At 32.8% G+C, this 24143-nt stretch overlaps 2 protein-coding genes across 2 annotated transcripts in view; one reads left to right on the forward strand and one right to left on the reverse strand.

Annotated features, from left to right (window-relative positions):
* LOC140441492 (uncharacterized) overlaps nt 1–24143 on the forward strand; it is a 70676-nt gene that overhangs the window by 24483 nt on the left and 22050 nt on the right. The gene's annotated exons all lie outside the window — the stretch shown is intronic.
* LOC140440697 (peptidoglycan-recognition protein SC2-like) lies at nt 12658–23418 on the reverse strand. The gene is made up of 4 exons (XM_072531059.1): nt 23248–23418; nt 20006–20220; nt 14218–14329; nt 12658–13016 (listed from the first exon to the last, which is right to left on the reverse strand). The coding sequence occupies exons 1-4, from the start codon at nt 23309–23311 to the stop codon at nt 12808–12810; spliced, it is 600 nt and encodes a 199-aa protein (XP_072387160.1). The 5' UTR covers nt 23312–23418; the 3' UTR covers nt 12658–12807.

Consider the following 24143-nt stretch of genomic DNA (forward strand, 5'->3'; position numbering starts at 1 on the left):
AAATCATACCCAAATATTTTATCGACTTACAGAGGGGAAAATAATTATCATTTAATATTATTTGTTCTCTTTGAGGTAAGTTATGTCTAGTGAATATACAAATGTTAGACTTGTTGTTTGCCAACTCAAAACCATTTTTTCTAAACCACCTACAGCAATGTTCATGAACACATTCCAATGTGTTTAAGCCGTCATTGTATTTTTTAGATTCAGTATAGATACAGAAGTCATCTGCATATTGTATTGTATTAAATGAAATTTTTTCGATACTAATATTATGAAAATCGGCTGTGTAAAGATTAAATAGAAGTGGACTGAGCCCTGTGGAAGACCCGAACTATTAAAACGTGGTCCAATGAGTTGATTGTTTTCCATCCTAATATATATTTTCCTGTTTAAGTAGAAATTGACAATATTTTGGGCAAGTAGGAAAGGTATTTGGAATTGTTGAATCATTTTTTCTTTTAGCATATCTAAATTAACACTGTCATATGCACCTTCAATATCCAAACATAATAGTGGAACATACGTATTGCGAGAATATGCATTTTGAATGTTAGTTACTACGGTAGCGAGTGCATCCAAAGTACCACATCCTTGTCTGTAACCGAACTGAGAATTTGGAAGTAGTTTTTTCTCACTTAACCACCATTCAAGCCTTACTTTTAGTATCCTTTCTAATACTTTGAGAACACAAGACATAAGTGAAATTGGTCTGTATGATTTTGCCAGATTCGGATCCTTCATTGGCTTTAAAATTGGGATTACAATAACTTCTTTAAATTCATCCGTACCTGCAGACATAAATTCGTTAAATATTTCCAATAAAAGATCTTTAGCGATTGGAGGAAGCAGATCAAGCATAGGATACTTAATGTGGTCATAACCAGGACTTGTGCTAGAACGATTATTTAAAACATAGCTTAGTTCTGTCTGTCTAATCGGTTGAAGTAAAAAGTGGTTTTTGTCGGTTACTATTTTCTCAGGTTTATTAGGCATAGATATCACTGTTGGAGGAGCAATTATATCAAAAAACTCTTCTATCCAAATATTTTCAAAAGATTTTTTTTTGTTGGTGATTTTCTGTATAACTTTCTAGCTTGAGTCCAAAGTACTGATGATGGTATTGATTTATTAAGAGAAGAAACCCAATTGACCCAGCTTTGTTTCGCAATACTTTTTAGTTGTTTTTTTGTACTTGCCATGTTTGATTGGCATTTTATATAGTTCTCAAAATTACGTTCTTTTTTATAATTCATGTTTGAATATTGCCGGTTTTTAATAATAGTGTCACATTCAGAATTCCACCAAGGTGGCGGGTTTCGAGTTTTTGGCTTAAAAGGTTTATATTGTGGTATTGCAATGTGAGCAGCATAATTTATACTATTAATTAAATGTTCATATTTGCTTGATGTGTTATTTGGAATTTCAGTATTTTGGTTAAAAAAGTTTTGTACTAAAGAAGTATATAAAGGCCAATTAGCTTTTTTGATGTTCCATTTATTTTTTGGTAATATTTTTTCTGTTTCGGCTTTAATGCAAATTTCCAACTGTATAACAAAATGATTTGATCCTAGCGTGTCTGAAGAGATAGACCATTCAGTCTTACTAACAAGATCCTGACTGCAGAAAGTTACATCAATCATTGAGTAATTCTGGTTAGGTTGAGTTAGTACTGTTGGTTGTCCATTATTTAAAACTGTAAATTCAAGATCATCTGCCATTTTAATCAGCTGTATTCCGATTCCATCATTTGCACTTGAACCCCAAATAGTATGATGGGCATTAAAATCACCTCCTATTATAATTGGTTTTTGTAACTGGGAAAATATATTAATCCAATCATTTATCGTGCATCTTATTTTCGGGGCTCTATATAGTGACATAATTGACTATTTCCATATTTAATTTTTATAGCACATAACTGTATTTCGTTATTGTAATTATTATTTTCAATTTTTAGTTCAGTAAAACAAATTGATTTATTTATCAGTATAGCAACTCCACCATAACCATCCAACCTATCATTACGAACAAGATTATACCCATTAAAATCATATAATACATTTTTTTTAAACCATGTTTCACTAATAAGAGCTATGTCTATTTTGTTAGTTACTAAATAATGCATCATACTATTTTTATTTGAGACAGCAGAACGAGCATTCCACTGCATTATTTTTAACTTAGGTTGACAAGACATTTTTTTATTTAGTATTAATCAGAGTACCCTCCAATACCTGTTCAATATTATTGACTATTAATTGTTTATCTATAGATCGTATATCATCAAAAGTTTGTATACTTTGTAAAAGCTGATATATAAAAGTAGAAAGACTTTCAGTTACATTTCTTTTAATTTCAACGTTTTCATAATTTGGTACAATTCGATTAACAGGTAAAGGTTTATCAGGTCCAAAAACAAAAGGAAACATTGGTTTCTCAGTAGACGACTGTGTAGTTGGGGAATTGACTTTTCTTTTTTTATTTGTTTGAGATTTCGTAATATTTAAATCAGTGTGAGTAAAAACAGAATTTGGCTTGTGTGAAACTTGTTTAGATACCGGAATAATTTTACTAGTTGTAGGCAAACTAGGAAAATCCCTTTCATATTCTGCTAAACATTCAAAGGAGTTGTTACTTACAAAATTTGAAAAGGACTTTTCACAGTAATTACGTGCTTCTACAAAAGATATGTTATGTTCAGCCATTATATTTTTTATTTTTTTCTGTTTTTCATATTGTGGACATTTATTAGATATCGACAGATGGTTCCTACTTTTACAACGAATACAAAATACAACTTCTCTATTACAATTATGATCTTTTTCTTTAATTTCACTACATTGAATACACCGTTCTTGTGTACTTTTACACTGTTTGGATACATGTCCAAATCTAAGACATTTATAACACTGAACGACTTTTCCAATATACTGTTCAACAGGACAAAATACCTTATTAAAAGAAACATAATTTGGCAGAACGTTGCCTTCAAATGTGATAATTATTGTCTTTTTATCTATGAATTCAACTTTATTATCATTAACAACTTTACGTTTAGTTCTATATATATTAATAACTTTAGAAGATGACTCTATAGTATTTATTAAATAATCTACGTCATACTGAGTATCTACGTCCCGTACTAAACCCTTGATTTTCAACAAATGATTAGGTATGTACGCCTTAAGATTTTCCAATTTTAATGCTTGATTATTTACTAAATTATTTGCTTCCAGTAAAGACTTTAACAAAACCTTGATGCGATTTCTACCTATGCTTTTAATTTCTAAAATATTTGTAAGCTTTAATTTTTTGAATAATATGTGACCAACAGTCATCGTATGTAATCTACCTAAATTTTCAACATTTACTTTTTCAATATAAACCCAAATATTTTTAATATTATACTTATCTGAGCGTAAATTAAAGGTTTTCTTTTCCGGTTCCATGACAGCACCTACACTGTTGACATTTTTTATGGTCATGCTTTGATTATTAGTTATTTTTAAATGGTCCTCACTATTATCTACTAACATTTGCGTCAACGAGGACGTCCCTGCACTAGTGTCCCCCATCGGGGGAACAAAATATAGGTTTACAACCGTAAAACACTTGTCGTTTAACTATATGGTCAAAATTAAAATCCTAATTATACATAAAAAGTAAATCACAATACTAATTAGAAAACCGGCTCGTTTATTATGGTTTTTGCACTTAAATTTTAAATCAATACTGTTTCAAATTATTAAAAACTATAATTTTTATCGGAGAACTTTTAAATTCAAATTTTCACTTTGACAGTTATTTGACGTATTTGTTATAAATTTTTTGGCAGTCATAAAATCGATCACTTTTACCCGTCAGACAGGACAATCGGAAAATAATTTCCGTCAAACAATATAAAAAGTTGTTTTTGCTGCTATGACTGAAAGTATGCAATTACAAAACAATTAAAATCCACAAATAAGCTTTGGTATTAATTTCTCTGCTGAAAAATCAAAAGTACTCAAATTCAGTCGAGGAACACGTATCATATTATTACCTCAAATTACATTAAATAGCACTCCGCTCACATTAGCTAATAAATACAAGATACTAGGTTTAATTTTTGACAGTCGACTAACATGGAAACCACATATTACAAACGTCAAAGGTAATTGCTTAGCTAGATTAAACCTATTGAAATCTTAATTACTATTTAACGAATTCCTCGGCAGAATGTAGTAGGATCTGGTTACCCATATTGAAAGAGGAAGTTATTAAAAAGAAAATACCAGTATTGGTAAGTCAGTAACATATAGAGAATACATCATTTATATTTTTTAAATAACAAACATATAAAATCGGAATTTGGTATTTATTGAAGGTAAAATAAATGCAAGATCAAATACTTACCATGTCGGGATAGTATTATGAGGTTTTTTTCCTGGTTTTTCCCTCATAATTTACTATGGAATCACTAACAGGAGAATTTTACTGTCATCATGGCATGTATTTGTCTTTTTAAAGACGAATTACATGTTATGATCTTTTCTGACGGATATTCTCAAGTTAAAGTTGATTTCATGTAATCGAATGAACTATCTTATAAGTAAAGTCGTCCCAGGAACGCAACTCAACAATATTGGCAATATCATTTTAAAGTCGTCTACTTTAAAATGTATAATGTATGTCTGAATTGTCAATATAGATGAGTCAGATAAAATTAAATTAATAGAAGAACTATTGAAATCTCTATCAAACCATCACTGGGGAGCTGATGAAGATATCCTAATTAAACTATACAGATCTCTTATTCGCTCTCGACTGGATTATGGATGCTTTGTATACATGTCAACATCAAAGACTTATTTAAGGACTCTTCACATTATTTAGAATACCGAATTACAAATATATCTCGGAGCTTTCAGATCCGGTCCCGCCGAAAGTCTTCGCTGTGAAACAGGTGAACTTCACATTTTGCTTAGCAGGCTACAACTGCTTCTAACATACTTTCTAGAGTGTCTTCTAATCAAAACAACCCTATATATAAGCTAATATACAAACCCTATAATTGTGAGCTCAATAATAAATACCAGACATTACCTCAAATTTTACTTCCCCTTTCACGACCTGTTGATTTTTCAGTAACAGATACTCATATACTGTCATCAACTGCTCCATGGATTAATAACATAAAAAAAATTAACCTTTCGCTTAATAATAATTATCACAAAAATGAAACCAACAGCCAAATTCTGAGGCAATCTTTCTTATAGCTGGTCAACAAAAACTCATATGACGAGATTCTCTACACAGATGCATCTAAAACTGAGACATATTGGATATTCTGTGACAACTTCAAATAGTATCATTCAGCCTTCTGCCTTCCACAATCCATCTCTATCCATACAGGAGAGCTGTACGCCATCCTACAAGCATTAAAATGCTTATGTAACCAAACTAAAGCCAAGAAAACTTCATATGTACAGATTCGATGTCCTCCATCGACTCAATTAAAAATATTTTTTCCGAACATCCATTAGTTCATGCCATTATATGAAGCAACAATTCTGGAACAAACATAAGATTAATCTGGAATCCTTCACACGTTGGCATTTTAGGTAATGAGACTGCTGATACTGCTGCAAAAGAAGCAATTACAACCAAATCAGACATCAAATCTGTTCAACTACCATCAGATCTAAAACTGCTTTTTAGGTCCCAAATTAGAAAGTCCTGGCAAAACCAATGGAAGAATTCAACTCCGAAATTACATAAAATACAACCTACCATCGAAACCTTTCAGATACCTAACTTAAGTAGAAAAGAAAAAGGACACCTGATGGCTTCCGAGAAATCACCTGTTAGTGAAAAGTGTAGTGAATTATTAACCGTTCAACATATCCTTATACAGTGCTTCAAATACGAGTAAGAAACAAAAAAAATACTCAGCGCGAGTAGAACTGCATACACATAGTTTTCTTTGCATTTACCATTAAAGATTTCCTTTTACACCAAGTTGTAAATTCCGTTCGACTTCAGTTGACGTGTCAAATACAATTGTTGAATCATCTGCATAGAGAACTGTATGATCCGCAGTTAAAAAATTTATCAAATCATTGACATATAAAAGAAATATTAAGGATCCCAATACGGAGCTTTGCGGTACACCTTGATCAAGATTAAAAACAGATGACTTATTATTATCGACTTTTACTAGGAATGTACGATGTTGTAAGTATGACCTTAACCAGTTCAAGAAATGACCCCGAAAACCAAGGGCTTCTAATTTATGCAGTATAATTTCAATATCAATAGAATCAAAAGCCTTAGTTAAGTCAAAAAAGAGTGCACCCACATATCTTTTTCGATCCAAAGCAGCGTGGATATAATTAAATAATGAAATAGAAGCACTCTCTGTAGATTTATTAGGAAGGCACCCATGCTGGCATTTATTTAAGATATCATATTTATTCAGAAAATTTAACATTTTATTGTAAATACACTTTTCGATAATCTTAAAGAGTACGCTTGTTACAGTGATTGGCATGTAATTATCAACCAAACATGGATCTCCCTTTTTGAAAATTGGACTAACTACTCCCGTTTTAAAGTCACTTGGAAACTTGCCATCCTTGACAGATAGGTTGATGATGTGAGACAGAACAGGAGATATATATGTAGAAATGTATTTAATTATTTTAGTGGGGATTTGGTCTATACCTACTGAGCTGGTATAGTTTAAAGAAGATATAACATTCTCAATATCAAATGGTGAGATCTAAGAAAAAAATAATGTGTTGTTAATTGTCATAGTTGTGAAATCGTTAAAGGTATAGTTATTGAAATGTTTTAATAATGTGTGTTTGACTGATGTACAAAAATACTCATCAAATTTGTTTGCTATCTGTTCTGGATGTATCAACAATTTGATAATCATATATAAAATAGATTGAAAATTAATACATACGATTTTTAGTTGATTGGTGTTGCCTTTAAACTTTTCTAAACAAATATTTCTGGTTTTGTTGGAGACTGCGGCTGGTAAAAATCTTGTACTTGAAGTCAAAACGACTAATCATTGAACCTTCAGGCCAGATGTTGGGGTTGAAGACTTCATATATATACTAGATTTCCTTCGAGAAATGAACTTGTTTTACAAAATTTAGTATTTTCTTTTTTATTACTTTATTATTAGAATGAAAAATAAAGATCTGGCTCGAAAATCGATGTTTTCGAAAAACGCCTGTAGGACAGACACAGAGCGGAATTTCAAAAAATTTCTGGATGATGTAGAAACAGATATATAGGTGCTGGGAATAAGGACATGTAGAAGACTGAGTCTGAATAGGCAAGTATCTTTTACGGAAAATCGATTCTCATCAAGGACTGTAGAGTTATAAAGAAGTTAGAATTGAAAAATATGTTTAGAACATTCAAACACATGCAAAACATATACATAAAATATTTTTATACAGCATATTTTGAAAGCAATAAATATAAAATCCTTTTAAGGACTTGAGTTTAACGCACAATGTATAAAATAATAGTTTAAATTTAATAATAATTCAAAGACGAAGAAAGTGATTACGCATTTTTATAATATTTAAATAATACCGTTATCGTCTTATCGAGTGTTTTGTCAAAACTACATATATCTTAAGTTGTTGACAAAATGTTTGCCTTATTATCACATATGTACACAGTAAAATAAAGATGAGCAAGGTTCACTATGATATTCGCTGTGATATTTGCAGAAAGATTGTTCTATATAGTGTTTATAATTTATATGATTTTAAAGCGTAATATTACTGCGATTGTAAGTACAATTATTACAAAACTTAATATACTCTAAAACAAGTTCAATTTTAGAAAAAGATATAAATCATGTACGAGAAATAACTTGAGGTAATAGTAGTAGAGTACAGTAGTAGAGACATTACAAGGGTAGAAGACCACGAGGAAAACCACAGATAAGATTGGTAGACGACATAAAAAGAATAGCCGGAACAAAGAGAGAGAGATCGATTAAAGAAGTTGGGAGAGGCCTATGTCCAAAAATGGACGAGAGAAAGCTAAGAAGAAGAAGAAAAATAGAATAGCCTAGTATATTGCACAGGTCTTTTGTTCTTTCTTCTTCTTTAGGTAGCGTCTTCTTTAAGGAAGTTGGTAATCATCACAGCTATTTTTACTTTTGAGATTGCAGCTCTGAACAAGTCGACGGAATTGCAATTATACCACTTTCTCAGATTGTTGAGCCAGGAGATGCGTTTTCTTCCAATACTTTGTTTTCCCTGTATTTTTCCCTGCATTATGGTTTGTAGCAACACATATTTATCCCCTCTCATAAGGTGGCTGAGATATTGTAACTTTCTTATCTTAATCGTATTCATGATTTCCATTTTCTTTGTCATCTTTATTTTGTTCTTTATAATGGAAGAAACAGAGTTTTTGAATAAAATCCTTTATAAAAAGGTATATAAAAAACCCAGTTGGGCTATGTTAAATTGGCAAAACGTTTTCGGAATAAGTATTCCATCATCAGTACCAAGTTAATACATGGATGTAGCCACTAAATATGGGGTTACAAACCCTTTAAAAATTGCTAATTGAAATTTAGTTTACATTATGTCTGTTTTACAATTTAGATGGTAAAGTTACCGTTGGATTGGTAACATGGTGACATATGACTCTGCAATAAGTTGCAAGTCCTGAGACGGTATGTCTACGAGGACTTCAATAAAGCAACTTTTTTTTTTATATATACCTTTTTATAAAGGATTTTATTCAAAATTTTTAATATATGGTATACAGCCAAACACAGGAACTTAGTTTCCTTGTGGAAACAGAGTTTATTTATTTATTTATTATTTAGCCATACGGTTCACACTCCCTCTAAGCGGAAAATTCACTCATTCATATCTGATACCTACGGTATCAAAAGGATTGAGCTCTGGTGGGACTCTTTCCGTGTTATCGAGCCCTAGGTGACTTAGTACGCTGGAATATCTCCCAAAAATTTTCGTACACATCTGGACGTTGAGAGTAGTACAGTTTTCTGCATATGTTCATTGAGACTTAGCTTTTTGATGGTTTCTAGGAGGTTCTTCGGAATGACTCCAGTAGTAAAGAAAATAATAGGTATTGGATGGGTACTTTCCATTCTCCACTGTCTTCGTATTTGAATTTCCAGAATCCTGTAATTAGCGATTTTTTCGTTCTGTTTAACACGAAGATTATTGTTGTTGGGTATCGCCACATCAATTAGTGTTGTTTGCCTTTTTAGTTTATTAACTAGTATGAGATCTGGTCTATTATGTGCCACTGTTTGGTCTGTGAGCACAGTGCGGTTCCAGTATAGCTTGTAATTTTCATTCATATTTTGATGAAGGATCTTTTCTACTCAGTCGTGCCGTTCCTTATATTTAGTTGCAGCAAATTCCTGGCAGCCTTCGGTAAGATGTTGGATGGTTTTTTGAGCTTGACATCCATATCGGCATTTGTCATTTTGGACCTGAGAGTCTTTGACGATATATTTCAGGTAATTTTTGATTGGTATAGCCTGATCCTGAATGGCGAGTAATGAACCTTCTGTTTCAGTGAACATCTTTCCTGATGTCAGCCAATAGTTCGACGCTATATTGTCGATAAGGTCTTGACTGAGCTATTGGGATATCGCACGTGGAGAGGTTTACTCATTTGGATTTATTCGCATTTCTGGCTCTCTCAGTTTGATCGGTGTTGTATCATCTATTGCACAAATCGCGCGATGTAGAGTAGATGTCTCACATTTTTTTATCACAAAGACGAACACAAATATACATTAATAGCACCCGTGGATCTATGATAGATTACGTTATAATTAACTGAAATATACATCTAATAAATATAATCGACTTAAGATGCCTCAACTCAGCAAATGTAAGTAGCGGCCAAAGCTTAGTATTATGTAAAATAGGAATCATCATGAAATACCTCACACGAAAGAGAGTGGCTCCAACAAAAACAAAAATCAATACAATAATGAACTGGTTGCAAGAAATAATTTAAAAAAAAAACGAAATTGTTTATGTAAAAGTTTATGCCAAATTCTTCTTCTTCTTTTAGTACCCTGTCCAATTATCGAACGTTGGCGATCATATTGACAATAATAACTTTGTTTACGGCGGCTCTAAATAAATTAGCGGTGGTCTCTTGATAGCATTCTTGGAAATTTCGGAGCCAGGATGTTCTTCTTCAGCCTGGCCTTCTTCTTCCAGCGATCTTACCCTGTATTATGAGGTGTAGAAGGTTATACCTCTCTGGATGTCTGATTACATGTACATTCGATGTAAAACTATTTCATTTCTTATTCGATCAACCCAACTTATTCGCAATACTCGTCGATAAATCCACATCTCAAAGGTCTTTAATTTTTTTATTACTGTCTCTGTAAGGGTCCAGCCATGACAAGCTAAGAGACATTCTTGAAAGAAAGAACATAGACAATAAAGATCTGCGAATAATTCTTAATCTATATTGGAATCAGGAAGCTAACATCAAAATAGAAAATGAGATATCACAAGCAATAGAAATACGTAGAGGAATACGACAGGGATGCATTTTGTCACCGCTGCTATTTAATGTTTATAGTGAAAGCATCTGCCAGGAAACCCTTTTGCAAACAAACGAAGGAATGGTAATCAATGGAGAGGTTGTTAATAATATTCGATACGCAGACGGTACTGTACTAGTACAAGAACAGTAGAAGAATTACAACGATTACTTACAAGTATAAATATTACCTGCAACAATTATGGCATAAGTATCAATATCAAAAAAAAACAAGTATATAGTCTTCAGTAAGAACATGACACAACCAGCACATAATAAACGTATAAACGGCATTCAAAAGAAAAAGTATCAAGTTACAAATACTTGGGTACTTCAATAAACAAAACTGGAGACGAAAATAATGAAATAAAAAGACGTATCGAAATTGCCAGGGCCACTTTCATAAAGATGAGGAAATTCTTCTGCAACAGAGATATAAGCATCGCTCTCCGATTAAGAATGCTAAGAGGCTACGTATTTAACACGCTATGAGACGATGTAGAGGCCTGGACTCTCAAGCAGAACAATATAAAAAATATTGAAAGTTTCGAGATGTGGTGCTACCGTCGAATGCTGAAGATAAGTTGGGTTGAAAGAATTACAAACTTTGAAGTAATGCAAAGAATAGGAAAAGACCCAGAAATTTTGTCAACGATCAATCGAAGAAGACTCGAATATTTGGGTCACCTGATGAGAGGACGTAAATACGCATTACTTCAAAATATAATGCAAGGAAAAATAGAAGGAAAGCGGAATCGAGGCCGTAGAAGAATGTCATGGTTCCGTAATTTGAGAGAGTGGTTTGGCTGTACCACTAATGAACTCTTTAGGTCAGCTGTAAACAAGGTCAGGATAGCGTTGATGATTTCCAATCTCCGATAGGAGTGGCACAAGAAGAAGAAGGGTCCAGCTTTCCATACCATACAGCAATGTGGAGAATATGTAGCAACGTATTAATCTGATTGTAAGGCTTAACGTAATATTTAAAGTGAAACTGGAACAAACCATGAAGTGGAGATATCCATTAGTGGCTAGTATACCTGTTTAATACAAAGCACGTGGTGTTCGTGTGTATTAAGGTATAAAAAATGCTTATTAAAAGCTTAAAATTTTTATTTTAAAGAAGATCTTTTCGGAATTGAATCATTCCACCATCAGTTTACTCTCTCTTTTAGTAAACTGATGATGGAATGATTCAATTCCGAAAAGATCTTCTTTAAAATAAAAATTTTAAGCTTTTAATAAGCATTTTTTATACCTTAATACACGAACACCACGTGCTTTTTAACGTAATATCTCTATTAATTAGAATTTTCTTTAATTTATAGAAGGCGGCTATGCCAAATTACACTGGAGTATTTATGTGGACGTCGATGGAGCCGAAAAGCCGAAATTACTTGAGTACTTACAACTGCTATCACTTATCACTGAATTTACTTTTTGCTTTAAAAAAAAAATACTTTGCACTTTGTTACTTTTACGAATGCCTACAAGGCTTAGGTTTTTTTTATTCTTGCTTTCACCCAGAAATTGTTCTTCGAAACACTTCGAACCAATTTGAACCTCACTGATACTATAAACATTTCCATGAAACATTATCGATAAGCTTACAAATATATATCCAAGATGCAGAGAAATAATTTACAATTATTAAAAACGAAACTTAGTACTAGGTAATTCCAATATGTACCTATTTTACAGATAAACAGACAAATAATTATTTTACCTGTGTTTAATGCAAGAAACCAATAATGCCCTCCTGATGCCAAAAGGCTATTTTTGTTATTTCCTCAGGATTGTTATTTACTCAGGAGCTCTTTGGTATTTTGGCTTAGTTTTTCCTTATTAGTTACAAAGGTCGAGTAGCACTCCTTTTCCAATTCTTTAGTACCTTTGTTGTCATTATTTGCTTAATCAATATATTGTATTTCATTTTCTAAGTCTTGTGTATCTCTGGTTAGTGTAAGTTCATACAGGTTGTTGTTTTTTATCGGAAACCATTTCTTCTTTTGTGTTTTTATATGATACAAGATGCTATATTAAAAATAAGTATAAGGATAATTAAAACAGTTAAAATGAAAAAGATACTGATTTATTTTTTAAACATTAATAAAGTGCGAATATATAAAGCCTTTTGAAGGTTTACAACGATTAATAATTGTTGCAATCTAAAAACATTGCGACACGGAGGTATTTATTCCGTAAGAAAAAGGAACTTTGTTGTGCTTACAGTTTATTTCGGGAAGAATCTGGTGGACTGGATTCAAAATGAGTCCATTTTTCGATAATCGTTTGCAGTCGCTCCCCAGGACATTCTGTTTTTTCAACTTGTCGATGTCCGATTAGGTGATAATCTGCAGTAATTCTATTATCAGCTGCTGCACAAGACAAAAAATCTTCCAATGCTTTCAATTGCACGTTAGGAGGATTTATATCTAAAATACAATTAATTATGGTTTAGTTTGTATATATTGTAAACTTCGTTGTAACAGAGTATCCAAAAATTATATGAAATTATATGCATGTTTGTCTTTGAGCGCGGCTCAGTAAATCTCACACCGGAACATTTATGTGGCAACTTTGTTAGCCTATCAACTATATTAGTCCAGTCTAAACTAATTTGACCACTAAAAATCATATAAACAGGCTAAATTTTGCTGAGAATGTCAATTTTGGACCCTAAAAAATATACAAAAAAGTTTACCACTCCTACCCCCAGGTTTCCCCCTAAAACCCCCCTTTGTAGAATAAACCGTTCTCTCAGAAACAACGGTTGAAGCAACCAGCGATGTTGAAAGTCAGTCACGCCCGAAATCAATTTTAAATAAAATTTGTATCACCTCGATGCGACGGTACAAATCCGTTTGATCAGAGTGTCCTATCGACAAAAATCAAAATGTATTTTATGTCATACTAGTTTATTATTGTGTTTTTATTGCTTAGCTACCAACTTCGTAATACTGTACTTTATGCCCGCGTGTGCGTAAATATATAAACAAAAAGATAATAAGATTTCTGTAGCGTAACAACATAACACGGACGAATAGTAAATATATCCTATAACCTTTTTGGTTGATTATCTCAGCCTTCCGGTAAGCCAGTAATCAGTAACGGACAACCTCACTCGTCGATTCTAACCTAACTTTGTTTGTTTATGTTTGAATAATAATTTTTTCCAATTCACTTCCGTCTGTTCCGATCTTGTTCGTATTGCTTATTAATCGATAACTCCTTCCTTTTGTTAAAGCTATTTCTTTTAATAGAGTCTTCCCCTTTGGTAAATATTTAAGGAAAATTATTCTTCTTATGGTGCTCATCCGTTAAAAATGTTGGACACTGACATGACTATTTTGACTGCAACCCTAAAATGTTCGGACATTTCTGGAATTTGCTAGGTCTTATGTATACTGTTGCCAAAATCCATGTTTCCAGTCCAAAACACGTTTTGATGGAAAATTTTGACAACTGACAGTTCGAATTTCACAGTTACGTAAATTAGGTTATAACATATGACGTAAATTTGCTATATTCCCATCGAGGATTATGTATATTCCCTATAAATGTCAGTGGTCTTCGATTATGATATATAATGTAAGTGATATATAATGTAAGTTTAATGTCAAAACATTTTCTTACCTTTAAAATTTCCTAAAAGGCAAACCCCTAAGCTTCTTGTGTTATATGCCATGGAATGCGCACCATGTATACTATATCCTCTACCTTCGTAAATAGTTCCATCACCTCCAATCTAAAAGATCGTTGTCACTAATAATAAAATATATTCAAATATGGCAACAATAAAATACAATAAATATGAAAAACGGTAACAATAACGATCAATTCATTCCTAAATCATTTTATCTAAATTAAAAATAAAAGATTGTTTATTAAGGAATATATAGTGTGTATTAATCTTAGATACGCAAGCTTTGATTTCAATGTTTGTCACTGATAATAAAAAAAGTGATAGTTTAACTCCTCTATTGCTGTTAGCCTGTTTCGAACATAAATCAACCGTTATTCCCCATTAATGATGATTATCGAAAGAAAATACAAGCTTCTTCAAAATCTTATTTTCGGAAGATTGCCTCCCACCGAAGAACTTTCATCCCTGACTTACATCGAAAATTTGAAGGAAAAATTGGAACAGGTCTACGACTTTGCTCGTAAAAGTTTGAAAATTCAAAGTGATAAAGCCAAGGCCATGCTCGACATGCATGCTACAGCTATAACTTTTAAAAGAGGTGACCCTGTATGATAATAAAATGCTACACGTAAAATAGAACTTTGTCCGAAACTTTTACGAAACTGGGTAGGCCCGTATACCGTCCGCCAGAAAATAAACGATCTAATCGACTGCATCCACTTTTCAGCTAGAAATAAACCCAAGGCATTCATATCGAGAGATTAGCTCCATACAATGGAACTGATCCACTGTGATGGCTTCAATCGGTCCCTGATAAAGGAGGGGGCAGTGTTACGACAGTTCCCTGAGATTTATTTCTTATAAAAAAGTCCCTTGGTGAAAACGAACACGTAATGAAGAAGTCTAGAATTTTCGAGATGTCATCGAAAAATTCTAAAATGTCTAGTGAAAGGGGAACACAACCAAATAATGAAGAACATATAAAAACGTTATACAAGAAATCGCTAAAGAAACTCTGAGTCTACCAAAAAGATAAAAAAACTACAGAAGAGTTGAAAATAATACAAAGAATATAATGCAGACCGACGTATAAAAATAACGTCATAGGACACGACAAGCATAATAAGAATATAGGACGCTAAGGGTGAGTACAAGATAATACATCGAGGGACGAGAAGTAAAAACAGACAAAAACTACATGAAATATGAGAACTGAATAAACTAAAAGAGACGAGAAAATTACATCGAAAAAAAAGTAGAAAAGAATTTAAATCAAGAACAATTATATGCAGAGATAAAGTGAAGCTGGCATAATAACGTTTATAGAGATTAAACCAAGGGCGGCCCGTCAGGGTAGGCAAGGTAGGCGCCGCCTACCCTGTTCAACTGTACAATAATAAATTATTTATTAATATAAATTACTTAATTCAAAATTGTAATTTATAAATTTTGACTTCATCATTCAATCTTCGCTTATCCACTGCTGGACATAGATCTCCCTCATAATTTTCCATCTATTTCGATCTTGTGCCTCTTGCATCCAATTCCTATGACAACGTTTTAGATCGTCAGTCCAACGTGTTGGTGGACGACCTCTGCTTCGGTAGGCATCATCTCTTGGTCTCCATTCCAGTATCCGCTTTGTCCATCTATTATCTGTCATTCGAGCCACGTGACCTGCCCAGTTCCATTTCAGTGTTGCTACTCTCTCTACTGCATCAGCCACTCCTGTTCTTTGTCGTAGCTGGCGATTTGGGATCTTGTCTCGTAGTGAAACGCCCAACATAGCACGCTCCATCGCCCTTTGACACACACGGATCTTTTGAACTGTTCTCCTTGTCATGGTCAACGTTTCGGCACCGTAAGTTAACACTGGCAAAACACACTGATTAAACGTTTTTCTTTTAAGGCATATTGGTATATCAGACGATTTGAAAATATGGTTCAGCTTGCCGAAGGCTGCCCAAGTCAGTCTTATACGGCGGAGAAGCTCAACGGTTTGGTTATCTTTTCCTATGCGAATCTCATGACCTAGGTATTTATAGGCCATTACCTGGTCTATGGATCTTGTTCCTACGCATATATCTTCGCTGACTACAAGATTTGTCATCATCTGGGTTTTAGATATATTTATTTTCAATCCCCCTTCTAGCGAGGAAAGGTAGAGCTGATTTAAAAGTTCTTTGGCCTCATCTATCCTATCAGCTATTAGTACAATATCATCTGCAAACCTTAGATGGCTAAGCTTTTCTCCGTTTATGTTTATGCCCTTGTCGGTCAGTTTTGCCCTTTTACATATATATTCCAAAAGCGTAGTGAACAGTTTCGGCGATATGGTGTCCCCCTGGCGTACTCCACGTTGTATCGGGAATTTCTGGGTTTGACGATCACCCACTCTAACACTGGCTGTTGCGTTTTGGTATATATGTTTAATTATATTTATATACCGATAGTCAATTCGGCATTCTGTCAAGGCTTCCAACATTTTTTGTTGATTTACGGTGTAATTTTTTGACTTAATACCTATTTAAAATAAAAAAGCTATTTTTTATATTCTCTTTGAAGTTAAATATTTTACGCTCCTCGTAGTAAACACCTATTTAAAATAAAAAAGCTATTTTTATATTCTCTTCGAAGTTAATTATTGTACGGTCCTCGTACAAGTGAGGAACGTCAAATCTGCGCCTGAAAATGGAATAAGACCATAGAATAACCGAACACACAGGTGTGTTCGGTTGTTCTCTGATAAGACGTATATAATATATGTCTCTGTCTTACAAGCCTCTGCTTAGGTACAAGCAGCACATCTAACATCTAACAAGCTGTGAATTGTGAATATTTTAGTGGTTAAGGCGACTGATCCGAAGAGTTTCGAAAAGTTTCTTTTTAATCATAACTATAAAAATGAATTTTCCAAAGAACATTTAAACTATTGCTTAGGTTTAAAAATTAGATTAGAAAATATTAGTTTATCTGGTAATAACATACTTAATTGAAGTTACGATTATTTTAGCAAAACAAGAACAAAAAAAATCTCAGTTTTTTTCTATATTAGCGGACGATACTACTGATATTACCGAAACATCACAGTGTACTTTAATAATCCGGTTTGTTAACAAAATTGGTCAGGTAACAGAAAGATTTTTGGGGTTTTTTGATATAGCTAGAATAGATCTGCAGGCGCTCTATATAGTTTAATTACAAACGTTCTTGAGCGATATGATTACAAAAATAAATTAATTCCCCAATGTTATGATGGTGCAAGCGTAATAGCCGGCACTTTAAACGGATTGTAATAAAAAATTAAAGTACCTAGATGCTCTAAAGACGGGTCAAAATGTATTAGAAATTGTAGGATATTTTTTGCAATGGTTATACAATTCCTGGGTTTTTAATCATTCGGCGAAAAGAACATTTATTCTGATTTCATTTCTAAATCGAAGTATTCCAACAAGTTTAATTGTTAATTTAAAATGGAATGAGTTAATTTCAGTTTTCAATCAAATTATCGAAGACGGAAATTTGGGAGCCGAATCTATATATGGTGCTCGAGGATATTTCCAAATTTTAAAAATTTTGAGTTTGCTTTTCTTCCTTGTCTTTATAACGAAATATTTAGGTAATATAACTGACATATTGCACAAAATTTTTACGAGTGAAATCGAATTTTAGTGGCAGAGAATAGATGGGCTTTTTAAATGCCCTATTCTTCTGAGTAGTGCGAATTGAACAGTTTCCTTCTTCAAATGCAATAATGGGATAAAGAAACTCGACATTCGCGAGACGCGAGACGCGAGATCGAGTGACGACCTGGCGGATGAGCCGGGGGTGGCAAGGAAGGGTTCTTCCCGAATATATTCGTGGCACTCTAGTTTTCGGATGAATAAACAATAAATATATATATATATATATATATATATATATATATATATATATATATATATATATATATATATATATATATATATATATATATTATTGTGATATTTAAAGTCTTGGTGCGCCAAGCAATAATTAGCTAATTAATTTTTTTGATTAATTAAAATTATTTAAATGATATGATTATGACTCTATCACAATTTTTAATTCTTTTATCTCAGGGTTAAATTCGTGCTTCAATATCTATGCTATTACATGTGAAAGGTAAGGTCCAGAGAATACCGGAATAATAAAAAACATATATGATCTAACACTATATATTGAAATAAAAATAATGAAATAATTCACACTCAAAAGTTTTCAATAAACAAATCTCATATAAGGATTCTCAAAATTTTGTTCTCCGTACGTGAACAATCAAAATTTATGGTACAAACAATATTAATTGAAATCTCAAAATCCCAAACTATTCTAACTCTCCTAATCAAAATATTTATATCCTTTCTAAATTACGTGTAAAAATTGTGTTATCAATAAAAGAAAAAAAACTGCAGAAAACAAAAATATCTCTCTCTGATGATGAGTGGTCCAAATCCTTGTTCCTTGTAGACTGTATTATCTCCTCTCAACCGCTCCCTATGTAATCAGCAATCTTACACAGATTGTTGCAAGTATATCGTTCTTAATGATCTCCTTCAAAAGCACAAATCATTCAAATTATGATAGCCTTTCTCCTCTCGATAAACTGAATCTCTCGTTGGCCCGAGTGAAAAATGACTCTTGGAATATCTTCTCTTTAAGATAAACTGAATCTCTCGTTGGCCTGAACAGTGACTCTTGGAATATAAGTAGAGAAATATGACTTACAATATTTTGCTGCTTCAGCTTCTGTCAGATACACTAACTCCACAAAAACTCACTAACATTCAACACTACTGCTTGCTACATCTCGGGAACAGCCAGAGAAACCTCACTGTTCGTCCTACAGACTTGGAAACCAACTGCCATCTCTCTTCTCTCTCCTCAATCTCGCTAAACTTTTTCCTACATACTTATCCCACCTTTTTCAATCTCCGCCAATCAAAACTCGTCACAATTCCCCCATTTTTTCATTTCGATAACAAACAAATTTTTACCTATAATTATAAATTTCCTAAAACTTATTTACAAATAATATTTTTCTATAATTCTTAAAAACTAACAAAAACCTCTTTCTATAATCCCTTCTATTGTCTTTGGGATTTCACTTAAAATTATGCGGGTCACTCAAGTATAACAAAAAAATAATTTATGCAAAGCTTACATTTTGTTTAGTACAGGTAATTCAAGAATTTAATAACTTTCCTTCTCCGAAATGTTTGTTGGATATTATCCTACTTATCTGAATTATTTTAATGTTTTTTTGAACTTTGAAATATTTTAAACAAACCAATATTTTTCTCGATTTTACATATCATAACAATATATATATATATATATATATATATATATATATATATATATATATATATATATATATATATATATATATATATATCTAAAGTCGCCTACCCGCATACTGAGGTCACGAGCCGCCACTGGATTAAACGATTGCGCTGGATGGGCTATATTGAACGGATACAGTAGAATAAAATACAAAGAAAAATAACAAACCAGACATCGGTCTGAAGACTCTAAATATCACCAAGTAGAAAAACAAAGCCAGAAAGAGATCACAATAGTGTAAAATCGTAGAACAAGGCACGACCTAGAATGAAAGAAATATAGTTAAATAAATCGATTCTTTAAGTGAAAAGATTTAAAAGGCAATAGCGATTTTTATAATAATTCTAAATTAATGATAATAATAATGATGATAACGAATATTAAAATGGATAACGATTATTTTCATTGACTTACCAAAAAGTTAAATCTAACATCATTTAATCCATTGTGATCTATATGATAAGCTTGGATTCTTCTTACAAGTTTTGAACAATTTTGAAATGAAAAACATGAGCCAAATTCCGACTGATGGACAACCACATACGGTGGAGGATTTTCCATTAACATTTTGCTGCTTACTGCTTTTCGAGCGCTCCATTCAAAACGAGTATATATTTTTGGACATTCACCTATTCAAACAAATTATGTATTTGAGACAAAAAACATTAAAGTTTAGTTTGGAGAAATTGTATTTGTTCAAAAAAACTGAAACAATAAAATGAAGACTTTGCTGCAACAAGGAGTTGGTTATCTTTCCCTCTTTGAGTGCAATTATGTTTCTAACTGAAGTAGCAACAGTGTTATTAGGAAACACATTTGCATATATCTCCAATTCTGTTTGGAGCAACGTTTTACTTACTTAAATATAAGAAAAAAGTTAATATACCTTAGGTCATTAACAACAAATTACGTTCTGAAAATTCGGTTGTTGATCCTCCCTTGCAAAATCCTCCCCGGTATTCTCGTAGATTCTTCTTCACAAATATTTCTAATCTTTTAGTTTTTTAATTCGTATGGCGAGCACTTTTAATATTATCTCTAACAAGGATATTCCTCTACAATTTGCGCATTCAGTTCTATATCTCTTTTTTGTGTATAGGAATTATAATGGACTTGTTTCATTCTTGGGGCATTTTTTCGGCATCCTACGTTTCTACTATTAGCTCACGAAGTTGGTTTTAAAACTTCTCGTACATATTTTAAGTTCTCTGCCACAATGCCGCTCTCCCCGTGACTTTTTTAATTTTTCATATTATTTATTATTTCTTCGATTTCTTGAATACTTCGTAGAATGTTTGGTGGAAAAGTTGTAGAGAGAGAATGGAGAAGACGAACTAATGCAGAAGTGTACCATTTGTATGCTAACACTACAATAATAAAAGTGGTGAAAAAACGTAGACTAGAATGGCTCGGACATCTAGAAAGAATGCAATATAATAGATTAGTCAATAATATTACTTGTAGAGTACCTAAGACCAAAAAAGAGAGGAAGACCAAGAAAGAAATGGAGAGATGTAGTGATAGAAGATACAGAGAGATGGAAATCAGAGAATGGGAATCAAAGATAGTCAACATTATATACAACTCAAACAAATAACAACAGGCTCTCTAACGTCTGAGTTTGCTGCACTTCCGAAAAAGCCAGGAGCCAAAAACTATGAAGAGTACCTTCTCATCTACGTCTCATGAGTCATCTTCTAAAACTGTTCCTAAAGATAATTCATAATATAATTTACAAGCTTTATGAAAGTCAAATTTCCTCTAACCAGTTCGAATTCATAAATGTTATTTGACAAGAGAGCCTCTGTTGCCTGGATGATAACGAGAAAGTGTTTTATAATTTGAGCGTTGTCAATTCACACCATTGTATTTGCAGATAACCTAGAGGAACTACAAGTCTCATACGAAAAAAATGTTATACCAGAGTCAAGAATATGGAATCAATAAAAATGTAAAGAAGAAAAAGATCATGATCATTAGCAAGAAAAAAATAACAGAAGGTCAACTGTGTGTCAACCAAGACCCAGTAGAAATAATGAAGCATTACAACTACCTTTGTACCATAATAAATGAAGAATGGACCAACCACCAGGAGATAAGACCCATTTTCAATTGGATAAGGGCTTTCTTTAAACGCCACAATCTCTCTCTTAGTCTAAAAGTATCTTTATTCTTTATTCTGTGTTATGGTGTTGAATTGTGGACCTTAAACGAAGATACGTTCAAGAGATTGGAAGTGGTTAAGATTTGACTGTATCGAAGTATACTCAAGATCGCGTGGACTGACTGAATTACAAATAAAGAGGTCTTCAGAGGAATGAAGAACACTCGATAGGTTTTTTGCAGGGAAAAATATTTGGTAGACCAGGCTTGCTCAAGAAGAAGAAAAACATCCTGGTTAAAAAACCTCAGACCCGGTTCAACACAACGTCTTTGCTGCTTTTCCGCGTTGCTGCAGACATGATAAAGATTGCCATGATGACATAATTGCCATCACTCGTCACGGATAAGCACCTCATGAAGAAGAAGACAGAAACATATGGAGAAATATAATTCAGAAATCCAAACCAACGTTGGACAGACGGCCAAGGAATGGTGATGATTAAACACTTTTGTCAAAATAGCCGATTCATCTTATACATCTTTGTCCACTTCCTTTGTATTCGTGAACTATTAATTTATCCATTATGTAAAATATCCGAAGATTATCACTTAGAATATAATTGTTTTCCTTCTTCTTCTTAACGTGTTTTATCCTTTAAGGACATTGGCGATCATCATGGGCCATTTTATTCTGTCTGTAGCAATTCTGACGAGTTTTATTGTTGTTTTTCCACTCCACTGTTTGAAATTTTTCGACCAGGATTCTTTTTGCTTCCACTTTCCCTTGTATTTTCAATCGTACCAACTCATATTTTTCATTTCTTAGTATACGACCAAAGTAGCTCATTTTTCTTTCTTTTATAGCGTTGAGTATTTTCTTTTGTTTTTTATCTTTCCTAATATTTCCGTGTTTGTTACGTGTTGTGTCCATGATATTTTCCACAATTCTTTGATAACACTACACGTCAAAATTGGTAAGTCTTTTTCAGTTGCGTCTGTAATTGTCCAGGCTTCAACTCTATATAAAAGGGCAGAGAATACGTAGCATCTCAATACTCTAGTTCTAATTTTTATTCCCAGAAAACGCTTCTGGCTATCTCAATGCGTCGTTTTATTTCAAGACACCATTCTCCGTTCCATTATTCATTTAACTCACATCCTAAGTAATTGTATCTGGGTACTTTCTCTAAAGCTTTTCCTTTAACGTAGATTGTTTCGTCTTCAATCTTGTTTTTACTGACAATAATGATTTTTGTTTTTGTTTGTGTTCAGAGCCACTCCATATCTCTCGCAGTACATGAAATTGTTACGAGACAAAAAAAAAGAAAATGGAAAAGAACAAAATATTGACACTGTAACAGTAGAAAAACTACGTACGTATATAATACAACTACTGCATTTCTGCAATAATTACAAAGAAAAATGTTTTTAAAAAATAACTATACTCGAGATTATGGAAAGCCGGACGAAAAGAAGAAGGATCAAAATAATGCTGCTTACATCTAGATGCATATTAAATAAACAAAAACTTAATATTTTTCAAAATCACTTACAATTTGTCTGATAAAATAGTGTTAAAACTACACACACAGTCCACAGATATCTGCTATCAATCATTGTTGACACTGGCAAAACCCAATGAAGTATAATGTTGATGGTATGAAGTTCACTTTTCTTAGTTATCTACACTGCAATTGAATACGACTACTCCCCGTTTATGCACCAACACTGATTTATTTATTGGTTTATACATATATTAATGACGTATAAGTAATAATTGCACAATAAATTTTCAATTTAAAAAATCCGTATCTTAATTGCTAATTCCTGGATCATTTAGTTTCAAAGTTTTAGGAATTCGGTCGTGATTGTTTATAAAAAAAGTGGAGTGGTAAATTAGCAAATGCATTGAAATAGAAGAGTTAGAATACAAATACGACACATTCAATATGTAAAAAAAAGCAGAGAAATAGCTGGCCTCTGTCATAAAAACTCACCTCACAATAAAGCTCACAATGAAGAATGAATTCGGACATTTTAGTATACATACATAAATAAATCCAAAACTGGTTAGGAATGAGCAGGAGGAGGACATAAAAAAAAACGATTTAATGACGTCAAACCAGAAGAACGACCAGAAATACTAAAGGTAGAAGTATTGCCAACTATAAAGTTGGCAAAGAACAGGAAAGCTGTTGGTCCTGATGACACTCCGGCAAATGCGTTAAAACTAATTTAGAGCGAATTGGATCGGAATTAATGCCTGATATATCAACAAATACAGAATCCTACTATTGATATTAGAAGGGAAAATAGAAGGAAATAGAGGACCAGGATGCCGCCGAATATCCTGGCTTAAGAATTTGAGACAGTGGACAGATATGACCACCACAGACCTATTTCGAACAGCTGCTAATAAAATACGATGGGCCATTGTGGTAGCCAACAT

This window comes from Diabrotica undecimpunctata, chromosome 5 (genome assembly GCF_040954645.1).
Source record: "Diabrotica undecimpunctata isolate CICGRU chromosome 5, icDiaUnde3, whole genome shotgun sequence".
Taxonomy (NCBI): Eukaryota; Metazoa; Arthropoda; class Insecta; order Coleoptera; family Chrysomelidae; genus Diabrotica; species Diabrotica undecimpunctata.